This window comes from Cynoglossus semilaevis, chromosome Z (genome assembly GCF_000523025.1).
Source record: "Cynoglossus semilaevis isolate Cse_v1.0 chromosome Z, Cse_v1.0, whole genome shotgun sequence".
Taxonomy (NCBI): Eukaryota; Metazoa; Chordata; class Actinopteri; order Pleuronectiformes; family Cynoglossidae; genus Cynoglossus; species Cynoglossus semilaevis.
Window position 1 is genome coordinate 6718656 of NC_024328.1, and position 12519 is coordinate 6731174.

The 12519-nt window shown below is 41.3% G+C and overlaps 1 protein-coding gene across 1 annotated transcript in view; it reads right to left on the minus strand.

The window, feature by feature from the left end:
* fbxl17 (F-box and leucine-rich repeat protein 17) overlaps positions 1-12519 on the minus strand; it is a 203787-nt gene that overhangs the window by 119910 nt on the left and 71358 nt on the right. The window contains exon 8 of the mRNA XM_017042934.2: positions 4256-4386. Coding sequence (XP_016898423.1) covers positions 4256-4386 — 131 coding nt within the window. The remainder of the gene's footprint in view (positions 1-4255; positions 4387-12519) is intronic.

A 12519-nucleotide genomic window follows, 5' to 3' on the forward strand; every position in this document is an offset into this window, starting at 1 on the left:
GGACAGATGGATGATGGGTTTATGGATGGATGGATGGGTGTATGGATGGATGATGGATCAATGGATGGATGGGTGTGTGAGTGTATGGATGGAAGATGGATCAATGGATAGATGGATGAGTGTATGGGTGGATGATGGATGGATGGATGGATGTGTGTATGGATGGATGGACAGACGGATGAGTGTATGGGTGGATGATGGGTTTATGGATGGATGGATGGGTGTATGGATGGATGATGGATGGATGGATGGAATCACCACTATAAAGGGAAAACCAACTCTGAGATTCAACAGAAACATCCTATCAAAAGTAACTGTACTCACAGCCAAACCAAACACACTGAACCGAGTTTCTTTGAAAGCAACAATGTCGAGGAGCAAAGAAAGAGAAACCGTTTAACTCAGACATTGTGTTCTGGTCTTGTTTCTGAAAAGTGAGTGCTGCCATTTGCTCTGCCATTTCACTTTGATCACATCTCACTCCCCACTTTCCAAACTCTGTGACATTTGAACACAGCCCACTTTGGTCTCCTATCGTCAGTGGAGAAAAAATAACAGGGCCCACAATGACCACCTGCTGCACATCACATCCCTTCTCCACAAGAAATGATGGCGACTAAAAGATAGGCGTCCCACTGTCACAATCTGCCTGACGGACTGTGACGATGGGAAGTCCATATTTGGTCATCATTTCTCACATTCTAACACTTGGATGCTATGTTTTGGCTATTACAGAAGAAGATGGAGCAACCACAGGACACATTGTTTACTTAAGACGAAAAGAAAGAAGAGAGGAGAGTGAGAAAAACCATAGGGGAAGAAATGACAGAAATGCCTACCCCCGCTGGGATGTATCTTTCCATTGGCCTGTTGACAGGGAACAAATTGATCCTGGAAATAAAGGGTCATTTCCTCTGCCTGTTTACCTGCTCATAGTCTGCTTTCACTGTTTTAGCAATACACACACACACGCACTGAGCCAGCTGTATCCTCAGAGTGCTAATGTGACAGAGGGTTGAGTCATTCTGGGCTTCACTAGTATTCTGTAAAAGCAGCTATGTGCATGTGTGTTTTTACTTCCTCGACCTTGACGCCTTTTGACCATTTGAACTCGTAGCCAAACACACTTCATCTCGGTGACTCTGTATTCATTTGAAAACCCAGTAGCAATCACCACAGACCACTGGACCAGTCCGTTCAATGAAAAGAAATCAGGCATAAAAACTTCGACACTCAGCTTGTTACACTGTAGAGAACGCCAAGTGTAAGACAAAGTTGGACAAAAGCCGTGGGTCTTTGTGTCTGCCTCAACACTACATACTGTACTTCCTGTTTAAACCTATTACATTAACAATATCAACTAGTGGAACATGAGGTAAAGTGCAGATCCTACCCTCTTAAATAAAGCTGCACACCTCCAAAAAATTAAAGTAATGAGAAACTTGAAAAACATAATATCTCGCTAAAATTCCACCATGACTGCAGCTGAAGGAAGGAAGGTCATTGTGACACAGCTCACCACTGCACACAACCAAATGTGACCTCTGCTTTGAACTCATCACCAAAGAGAACAGTGGGCAGCTTTAATGGGAGCAGTGAGTGGGGACGGTGTCATGCTCAGAGCACCTCAGTGGTAACTTGGCAGCTGGTGAATTCGAACCTGAAACCTTCCGGACCCAAGTCTGCTTCCTTAACCACTAAGCCATTAAACAGCCAATAAACTACACCAAAAATGCTGCTTCTTCTGTGTCATTCAAGGGCAACTGCTCTGCCTCTGAGTCACATTAGTACCACCTACTGGTAAACACTGGTAAACACTAATTTTAAAGAGAAGCAAAACCAGAAAAAAACCTAGAGGTGGCAGCACAGAGTACACTCAGGTTAAACCACTAACACTTGCAGCTCATTAAAATACAGTGAGGATTGATTTGTTGAATTTTCAACATCGACCACGGTCGACATCTTTCACTCTACATGTGGAATAAATAACGCTAAGTACAAATACAGTTATTTCCACCTTTTCCTACCATCTGGCTCTGTCAACCCTTCCCTTTCTTTGGACCAGACTCACTCACACACTTTATCATGCACTCCTGCTAAACACACACACACACGCACACAGACCCCCACATTCTTCACAGCGTGACGACCACCCAGCCCGTTTCCTCCCTTTATACAAGTCTCTGCTCCACTCCGAACTGTGTGACTGTAAAATGTGACAATAAAGCAACCAATGACTGGAGGCTTTTATGTGCTCCGAGTCCTTGAGAAGCAGTAGGCATGTACACAACAGACACACACTGACTGTTTTTTTTTGTGTGTGTGTGTGTATTGTCCTGGTTTTTTCGTTGACATTATGTACTCACTTAGCCTTTTACCCTAAATACCTAGTCTAAATACCTGCCTCATCCTCGCCTTTCACCCAAACTTCACCTCAACATGTTTCTTATTCGTATCTCAAACTAAGTCTTGAATCTGGTTAATATCTGGTAAATTTGTAGGCACCTCCAAAATGTCCCCAGAGGGACAAAGCGTCCTCGTAAAGATGCTTTTTGAACAAACTCTGTCTCTGTATGTATGACTATAGAAAGACCACACATACACACACATGTGTCTGTAGCAGGCTTTGTTTTTGATGGATTGTTAAGTCCTCTGGTGGAGGTGGTGGTAATGGTGACGCTGGTGCAGCAGGCATGAGTAACTATTCGACCATGACTGTCAACCATGGCGTTTCCCCTTCCCTTGTCTTTGATTCATCCTGCCACACACACACACACACACACACTGAGTTAATGCTGCATTAATCTCACTCACACAAAAAACACACACTTTTCAAATTCTAATATTCCCACTGGTGATCCAGACGAATGCAGTCAAACAAAAATGCACCTTCATCCCCCAACCAAAATATCGTTATTGAATCAAAGCAGCCTTGAATCAATCAAGACTGCCAGTGTGTGTGTCTGCGTGTGAACCTGTATGTGTGTGCGCTCGTGTGTGTGTGTGTGTTATGAAGAGAGGCTGATAACACCATGTGCTCCTATGAGGATTTCACCAAACTCCATGTTTTTTCATTGAAAGGATGTAGGTAAGCTATTACCATAAGGTTTCCCACCACATGTGTGGTACAAACTCAATAATGCAAGAGTGATTTCAATCACACACACACAGACACACACGTAGAGTTTGCTTCTACCTATTGTTTGGATGCAGCCGTGGCACATTCAATATTGTGTTACCTGCAGCGAGGCAGTATGGTCGACAGAGGAGCCTCAGCCTCAGCTGTAAATCAATAGATAATATAGAAACATATGAATAAAACAAAAGATAATAAATAAAAGCCAGGATGGTTTACTCTTCCCATCGTACCGTGCCGACTCTCTTCAATTTGACAACTTTGGGAAATAAAAAATACGGTGGGAGCAGAAAGGTGACCTGAGTGAAAGACAGGAGAAAAACAAAGGAGCAGGAAACTGCTGTTGTACTTTTAACTCCTGTTTAATTCTGCTGTCCATCTTCCTGTCACGTCACTGTTTGCATTAGGAGCCGTTTCTTTTACTAGAAGTGGCATGCTTGTTTTTGCTCTTCTCTTTGATTATTTGAATATGTGAACAACACACCGAGATGGTGTAAATTACCGACACTGCAACCGTCTTTTCAAAAACATCTGTGTGGTTTTTTAGATTCAGAGTCAGCTTTCGCTCAGAGATGGGGTTCTCTGAGCGGTCTTTAAAACATCTAATCATTCACCAGTGATAACACAGTTAATAAACCAATCAGGCCAATCCTGTATCTTGTTACACTGAGGACGACTGCAATGCAGACGACCTCCGAGCATTGCGCCTATTAGAGACGAAGCATTAGTGAGATATCTTAGACATGACGACCACTTTCCATAAATATCTGAGAGCTAGGCACTTGTGAAATATTACCAATCGATGAGTCTTGTCATCTGTGACATTCATGAGGCATTAGTCAAGTCATTTAGACTTTAGGTGCAACACCAATATTCATTCATCATTTTTCTCAGAGCTGTTAAATGGTAATGACCATTGAAGCGCCTTGGTAGCGGTAGGCTATTACCTAGCAGTCCTACATAGTTCTAACATAGTTGTCTGTTTTGATCAATTCTATTTATTATTTTTGATGTTTTTATTTTTCTACCTGCATGAGATTTCCCATGTTGATGTTGGGCAAAAAAACCCAAAACTGCTTGCAACGTTTGTTTGTATGTGTTACATTTTTTACAACCAACCTGTCGTTGATGCTCCAGTTGAGGCAGAGGTTGAGGGAGCTGAGGTTGCGACATTGCCTGACCACCTCCATCACAGTCTCGTTGTTCAGCTCTGAGATGTGCCGCAGGTCCAGGACACTCAGGTTACGCAGCTACGAGAAGAAACAACACAAACATCTCAATTATTTATGCTGCTTAGTTTTATGCAGACGCTCGTGCAGCATCCACAGACCATTAACCACCAAGGCTCTCTCTTAGTTCAGACTTCAGACCGAGTTTCAGTATTTAATGTTTAAACAGCCACAAAACAATCTGTGATGAAATTTGATTCCAAGACATTTGTTTGGTAGAAAAGCAAAGATGTGTATTTTCTGTTTCTGTTATATTAATTAATCTCAATTAATCAAAATTATTCATGGAAACGTAAAACCGTTATTTTTATTTTGGTGCTTTAAACCAGAGCTGTCCACACTCTGTTGGAGCTACTTTTCAAATCACCAGACCAAAGTGATCTACCTACACTGATAACATTTAATATATATTTAACCATATGAAACAAATATACATTATATATATATTATATGTTGATTGAAATAGCTATTGATTCATGTTATTCTGACCACTCCAGGCTTTTGTAAATAACTACAGATTAAATGGAAAGTTTTTGGAGGGTCAAGAATTATTTTTTTGCCCTAGGAAAGAATTTCACATTAGGTTTATTCTAATTCAAGTTGTCAAAATGTTGAGCTGAAGGATTCTGGCTGAGCTGCTGCTCTAACGCTGAGTAAAAGCAAACAAAGTTGGACAAAAGCTGTGAATGTCTTGCTGTTTCTGTTTACCATTGTGCTTGTGCATGCCCAGCGTGAGAGCTTATGGGCCACTACATGCATTCAGTCTCTCCTTTTGTCTCACCAACTTTTACTAATTCCTCTGTCTGATCTGAATACCTTATGAGAGGGAGCTCAGAATAATCCAGTAAAAATCTCTACTTCCTGACACACTCTTCCAAAGCCACAATGACACAGTTTAACTACCATCTGGTCATGCTCGAGTTACCACAGGATTTTCAAGGAAAGACAAAGGTGTATTTTCACCAATATATGGTTTAAATAACTCTGGCTAACACACACACACATACACACAGACACTTGGAAGGCAAGATAATAGAGGCATGATATTCCAGTCATTCACCAAGCGAGGCAGCAAGGTAAATGTCATGGCCCAGGCTAAAGAGAACACAGGCTCACAGTCAGTGTGGAGATCACTGAGCTCTGTTGTCAGCTCCATAGGCGTGACATATACTAACCAGCATGAAGACATATGGGGCGATGGATCAGGCTCACAGCTCACTGTGTGAAGTAACAACACATGTAAACACACCTCTTTCCCCACCCACTGAGAATTAACTGCACACAAGGCTGCAAATACAGGCTGAGTGTGTTGTGCTACACTGAGCTGAAAGTAAAACGGCCTTTAATTCAGTCTGACTGCTGCGTCGGTGTCTCTGCTCCCATGGCCAGTAGGCATGTTTTTATCACTCGGCGTAGAGAAAGTTGGATCCACACTTCATGTGATAGAAGGCGGGCTGGGGTGCGGAATAAATAAACATGAGGCAGATTTTCTTTGTGGCTTTTGCACACATCGTCATTGATAAAGAGGCGATAAGACTAACGAAAGAAACAGCACGGGCATGTGTGTGTGTGTGTGTGTTTGCAAAGATGGGTCAGGTAAACCGACAATGTAACGAAGAGTTTGTGATGGAAGAGAAAAACCTTTAAGAGAGCATTAATGTTGATGTGTGTGTGTGTGCACAAGCAGAGGCTCCAAACACACATAAAACCTACACATAAACACAAACTGTCACAGTGCGCCGTGGCCAGTGTCGAATCGAAGTGGTAAATTATTCATGCAGAATGAGCCTGATTTTTGTGTGCATGCATGTTCTCTACTGTGTGTGTGAGTTTGTGTTTGAGTGAGAACAAAAATAACTGCAGGTGAATCTGACCGACATCGGGACAAGGTGAATAACAGGTTTTCATACAGCCAGACCAACTGTTAAAAAAGGCACAGAGATCTCCGCACATTCGTACGCACATCGGTATTTATGCTAATCACGCCTGGGTAGCTCTGAATAGCCTCCGACATCAATAGAACGACTTGTTCTCCAAATCTTCAAAACTGCTTATGTGTAATAGAATTTCTTACTACAGCCAATAGGAATGGTTTCATTGATGTGGGCGACAAATGAGAAATGAGGGCACACGGGGCGATTCCTGATTGGCTGAGAGTGTAGCTGGGGTTAAAGACTGTTTGGAACTGTAGCAGATGTCTGAGAGAAAAGGAAAAAGGAAAGAGTCACGGCTGAGACGGTGACTCGGTTAATCTGTCTGTGGAAAAGTTCTGCAGGAAAATAAAAGCTTGACGTTTGGTGGACGCCCTGAATGACAAATATCCTAAAATTAATTCACTGGAAAAAAGAAAAATTCTCACACGTCCACAATGAAGCTGGCCTCAGTCTTGATTAGTTGTGGGGTTTTTTTAAATCTAAGACATTAGTTAATAAAAAAAAAATTAACCGCTTACAAAGTATATTTTAGATTTTTTCATTCTTTAAAATAGGTGTTAAAAAAGAAGGAAGAAAAGGGAGAAAATGTCTGAGACAGAAAGCATGAGATTTGGTGAAGAGTTTGGCAGGTCTTCTCCTCGTTGGCTGTGGTCTGTAACCAGGCAGAGTTTGTCTTCTCTCCACTGAGCTGGCAGCTACACCTGAATAATTATTCATGATGTTCGTAAAAACAGTGAAACCTGCAGAAATCCAGCTGCTCTGAGGCCAGCGTGGCGTTGCCTGCTCTGTGAATGTAAATGAACGGCTGATTATATAAACATTTTACCATGTCCTGTGCACACACTCCTGTGACATACAAAAAACCTTGACAGAAAAGACTAATGAAATGTCCCTGAACTCAGCTTCACTCTTGGTGTTAACCGCTGGACAGCAGTTGTGAAAATCATGATTCACAGTTTTTTCATTAAATATTGAATAATACTGAAAGAGTATAATTTCTTATAATTTAATTTATTTTAAGCTTACCAATTCTGTAATTGCAATTTCAAATGTAACTATAAAACTAGATGTATAAATATTAAACTGAGGTTTATTAACCTCATCATTTAATACTTCATTATATATATATATATATATATACATATATACATATATATACACACACACACACACACACACACACATACAGTAAAGACGGTATTGATGAAAATTTGCTCGTAACAGTTCAAAGCAGAGGTGCCCAAAAAGTTGATCAGCATCTACCAGTAGATAATGGTAGCACTGTTAGATCATGAGAAATTAAAATTAAAATAAAAAATAAACATATATTTTGTATTAAATCTCTAGAACTAGAGTAGCAACAGTACAACTATTGATTCTTGTTGTTCAATCTTGAATATATGTTAATAGATCAATCATTTCAATCTATTGAACAACATGAATGAACATGAACATATAATATATATATAATGTATATTTGTCTCATATGGTTAAACATATATTAAATGTTATTAGTGTAAGTAGATCACTTTGGTCTGGTCATTTGAAAAGTAGCTCCAACACAGTGTGGACAGCTAAGATGTTCTTAACGAGGTATGGGCAAACCTACAGTATCAAATATATATATCAAAATTATTTGTTAATTATGTTGTAGGTGAAAAACATTTTTTCCAGAGCAACATAACAGTAGGTTCAAGTCTGAAGTATCTACAGTCCACTAATTGCATTTTTGAAGCTGCAAAAATGAACAAAGAAATTACATCAAATTGTCATTAAATGTATGTTTTCTGTTGTGCATGTACAAAATATATTTCGTCCCTAAGTTTGCTCATTTTGAGTATTTTTCCTTGCATCTCACCTCCCCTTGAGTGCTCTGGCGCCCCCTAAAGGCATCCAACAGTTTGAAACCCACTGAGTGAGACATGGCTAATGATAGAAACCATTGCTCTCTGCGTGCATGGGCTACAACACACTACAAAAATGTTATTCTCTTCTTTTTTTTTTTTTTTTATTGTATTGCTTGTTGCCGATGTTGTACTTGGTAAACTTTGAATCTTTGTGCATTTAGCTAGAGTACATTTTAGAAATTAGCCTTATGCACATTTAACATCAATTATAATTAACATTGACACATGTTTCTGTGAAAACATTTACATGTAAAACAGGCAGAGAGTGAAAATAATATATTTGTCCAATAGAAGGAAAATGGTTTTCACTTCTTTCCCTGACAGATTTGGGACCCGGCCACTAAATCAAAACCTCTGGAATTTTGTCCAGAGTCAAATGTATTCACTCTGATAAAACTGGGACTGGGAGTTTCATCACATTTCTATATAATAGATGCTGTTGAACTGGGTCCATGTGACCACAGGAGATCTCTCCGAGCTCCGAGCAGATTTGGCTCTCACCTACTTCAATTAAAAAGCCTTTCTCAAACAGGGAAATGAGAGTCTGAGTCAGAGGTCAAACACAAAACACTACTTCAAATGAAAGAAAAATAACTGGCTGCTTCAAAGGTACATTATCCCTCAGCCAAGTACGGGCTGGAGCTCAATATTTGGAAAGCTTGATTTGACACTGTATTACATTAGTCTATGTGACAATTTGGAGCAGAGTGTACGTATGTGTACGTATGTGTGTGAGCAGGAGCACGTGCGTGTGTGTGTGAGTGTGAGTGTGTGTTCTGCCAGGCTCTGGTACAATAACTACTTGCGCCATTACCACATTTATTTAAACAACGTCAAGCGTCGTGATGCCAAGCAGGAAGCAGAGGCCGGCTGGACCCCATGCAGAAGGCATGATGTCATGTTTTTAACACTGGCACAAACGCAGCATGGGTTCATGGCTGTTGGTGTTCGTCGACCTCAGTGTCCCAGCTCACAGCGCAGCTACATGACATTTTAAAAGCTGACACAGAGCAGGCATTGTTTTAGCCATAAACAGCTAAAATGTTGGATGTGGAAAGTATGAGCTACAATTAAATTACTAAATAGAATTTATAAGCTGCTCAAAGTGTAGCATGTGGTTTCATTCTGGTGTCTGCAGTGGGATCTATATACCTGGCAAAAAAAAAGAAATACCCTTGCACACAACGCAAAAGTTCAAAGGTTGGCAGACTTGACCCTAAATGTGATCAGAATGCTGAAAAGATGCCTATTTTTTAGATTTAAAGACATTTGAAAGTCACTTTCACATTCTGAACGGCTCTTAAAACTGAACAATCCTGACACGTGTTGGAGGGATTGGTAAGTATTCTATGGGGTTATGCTAAATTAACAGGTTTATTAGTTTACTCAAGGTTAGGCTTAAATGGAGCAAACGTTGTAGGCTTGACCTCTGCTAAAAAAAAAAAAGGGTTGGAGAAATGTTGTAGTGAATAATTCTGTACTAAAGTAAATAATTAAACTTGTTTTGGAAAACAAAAAAATGTTGGTGTGAAAAATGAGAAAACATCACCTTTACCACATATTCAAACAAAGATACAAATGTTAGGATGTAATGGAATGAAAGCATCAGAACCCATGGCAAAAGAAACCTGCAATCGACAAAACGTTGGCGTCATTGTCCTAAAAAATGTGGTCTGCCTCCAGTCCAGGCAGAATACTTTTCCAATCCTTAGTAAATACAATATTCCAGCAAGTGAACAATTCTTCAGTTTCCAATCAATATATTGTAACTGGAAAATAGAGGGGAAGGAGGGTGTGATTTAGTGAACAAATTGCTCATTTCCTATTTCTAAGTAGTGTAGTGAAGGCGTCATTTTCTAAATTAATTTACGTCTCACACAGTGAATTAAGCAGATCAGTGGAAACAAAGACATGTCTTTTGTCAAAGTACAAGTTCTGCAGGAAATTACAATTTTTTACTTTTGTGGCACTGTTAGACAAAGCAGCAGCTTTTGTCAACATCATGTTCACATGCAGGCCCTGAAACATAAAACAGGCTTAGGAGTGAAACTGCAGAAAACTGGAAACTCTGCTGTCTGAGTTAAAAAGCAGGGGACCAAACAGGTTCACACCTTGAAGCGGGTCGGAGATTGAGAGAGTCAGGAGCTGCGGACGTATTCAAAGTGACTGAGCAGGTAAGTCCAAGACAAGCAGCGCTGCGGAGCTGCCACCGCGGCCCTGACACATTTTGCTCAGATGTCCACACGTGTTAGCGACAATGAGAGGCGGGATGAGACATAGTGCACACTCGGGCGCACACTTGGCTTGTGGCGTAAGTGTGGGCGTGTGTTTTCTTTCCCACAATTGTTTCCCACCATCGAGACAGTTCAGTCAGAGAGACCGAGAGGAGAAAAGAGGCGAGAGAAGGAGACAGTCCTTCTGCAGTCCAATCAAATCAGTGCATTGACATACAGAGGGGAGACACACAGAACGAGGGGGAGGCCTGTGTAGACACAATATGAATATTTGAAAGAGGACCAAGTCAAATACTGGAAAGGAGCACAGGTCTGATATCACAAATACATTGTGTGCATCAGTCATGGAGCGGTGAGCTCATCAGTGAGTAAGAGCGCATCTGCGTCTGCTTGGTTAACTCCTCTCTTATCTGTCTGGTGTCCATCTACTCCCTATCACATATTTTTCCTTCCCCTTTTCCCACCCCTAGCCTCCCACCCCCGTGTCTCCCCTTTCAACTGCTAATCCTGAGTGTGTGTGTTGCTGTTGATAACAAACTCTGTGGCCAAGAAAGCCTCCAGAAGATAGAGAGTGCCGCTTTCCCACCACTGCGCTAAGCCAAATGACCACACAGGCACGCCCATGCATGCGCACGTCGACACACACAAACTCACCCGGTGACGGGTGACAGTGCAGTGACACGAGTTGGGCCAATAATGAGACCCAATATCCACCCCTCCCAGATTTCAAAAAGCTCGTTACTCCCATCCGTCTGGGGGTTAAAAGTCTTAGAGCTAAATGAATTATTCTTCAATTATTATTGCTACAGACACACATCATCCACAGGCTATTCACTGCTCATTATATTCATAAATCCCCCAATCTACTGCATACAGCAGTGAAAAAAAAATCATTACAAATTTGGACTCATTCTCAGACCCCCACAACCCCATTACCTTTCTTCCTCCAAATCCCCTCTCTCTCCTTCCCGTCTCTTTTATCCTCCCTGCCACCCTGACACACAATTCACATGTACAAGAGCACAGTTTTACAATCGCACACACACACACACAGGAAAAGGTTCACACAGACAGGAACATACACACAGAAACAAACACACACAATTCTGGTGTTGGGGGTTATCAGTTTGACACAGGGCACTGTGATTATTTATTTTCAGTGCTCCAGTCAGGGGCAAGGGATAAGAGGCCAGCAGACTGCAGCAAAGCCAAACACCTCTCATCCTACAGTGATGGAGAGGTAAGCGTCAAGGTGGTGGTAGCCAAAGACCTGTATCTTAACCGTCTGTCTTTTAGCACCGTTAAAAATCAATTTTCCGACCAATTAGCAAAGTGGGGGACAAAGTGAAGAGACTACTGATTGTTTCGTCCTAATCGGTGGGCCGTATTTACACTGAGGAGTTTTTAAGCACTCGCAGCTGCACCCAGCCACTAGAACGGACAGAACATGTGATTCTGGTTATGATATTAAATCGTTTCCCTGTCGTACGCCCGGCTGTTTTATTTGCTCATAAACACAGAAAAAAGAATGAGGTGCAGTCCGCAGTCCAATTCTGTCAAATTTTGAAAGCATTTATCAAGAGGTTTAAACCTTTTTGGGGTAAAGAACAACAAAAACCACTGGAGCGGTGCAGCTGAACTAATCTACAAGGGCCCAAATTAAGACCAGAAACATCTAAGTTCTTCACATCTGAGAGACGACACGTCACCATTAGAGTCTCCAAATGCATACCTTTTTCATCTCTGACACATTTTTCATCGGTCGCTCCATTTGTTATGTCTCTGGCCTGCTCTCCTTCTCCTCAGGGAGGGAATTTTTCACGAACACCCAAACAAAAAAAAAGTCATTTTAAAGCTTTAATGACTTATTGTAGTGATAGGCTGATGTATAAAGAGGGGCATTGTGGGTAGGCATGACAGGGGAATGCCATCAGAGGGACATCTGAGGCTGTGGGAATGAAGGTTCTCTGGCACCCAGAGCTGCTCTCTCAAACACTGGCTCTGTGATAGAGTTGACCTTGGACTTAATCACTAGCAGAAGAAAAGAGCAGCACTTGACAGGAAGATGGAGAGATGTGT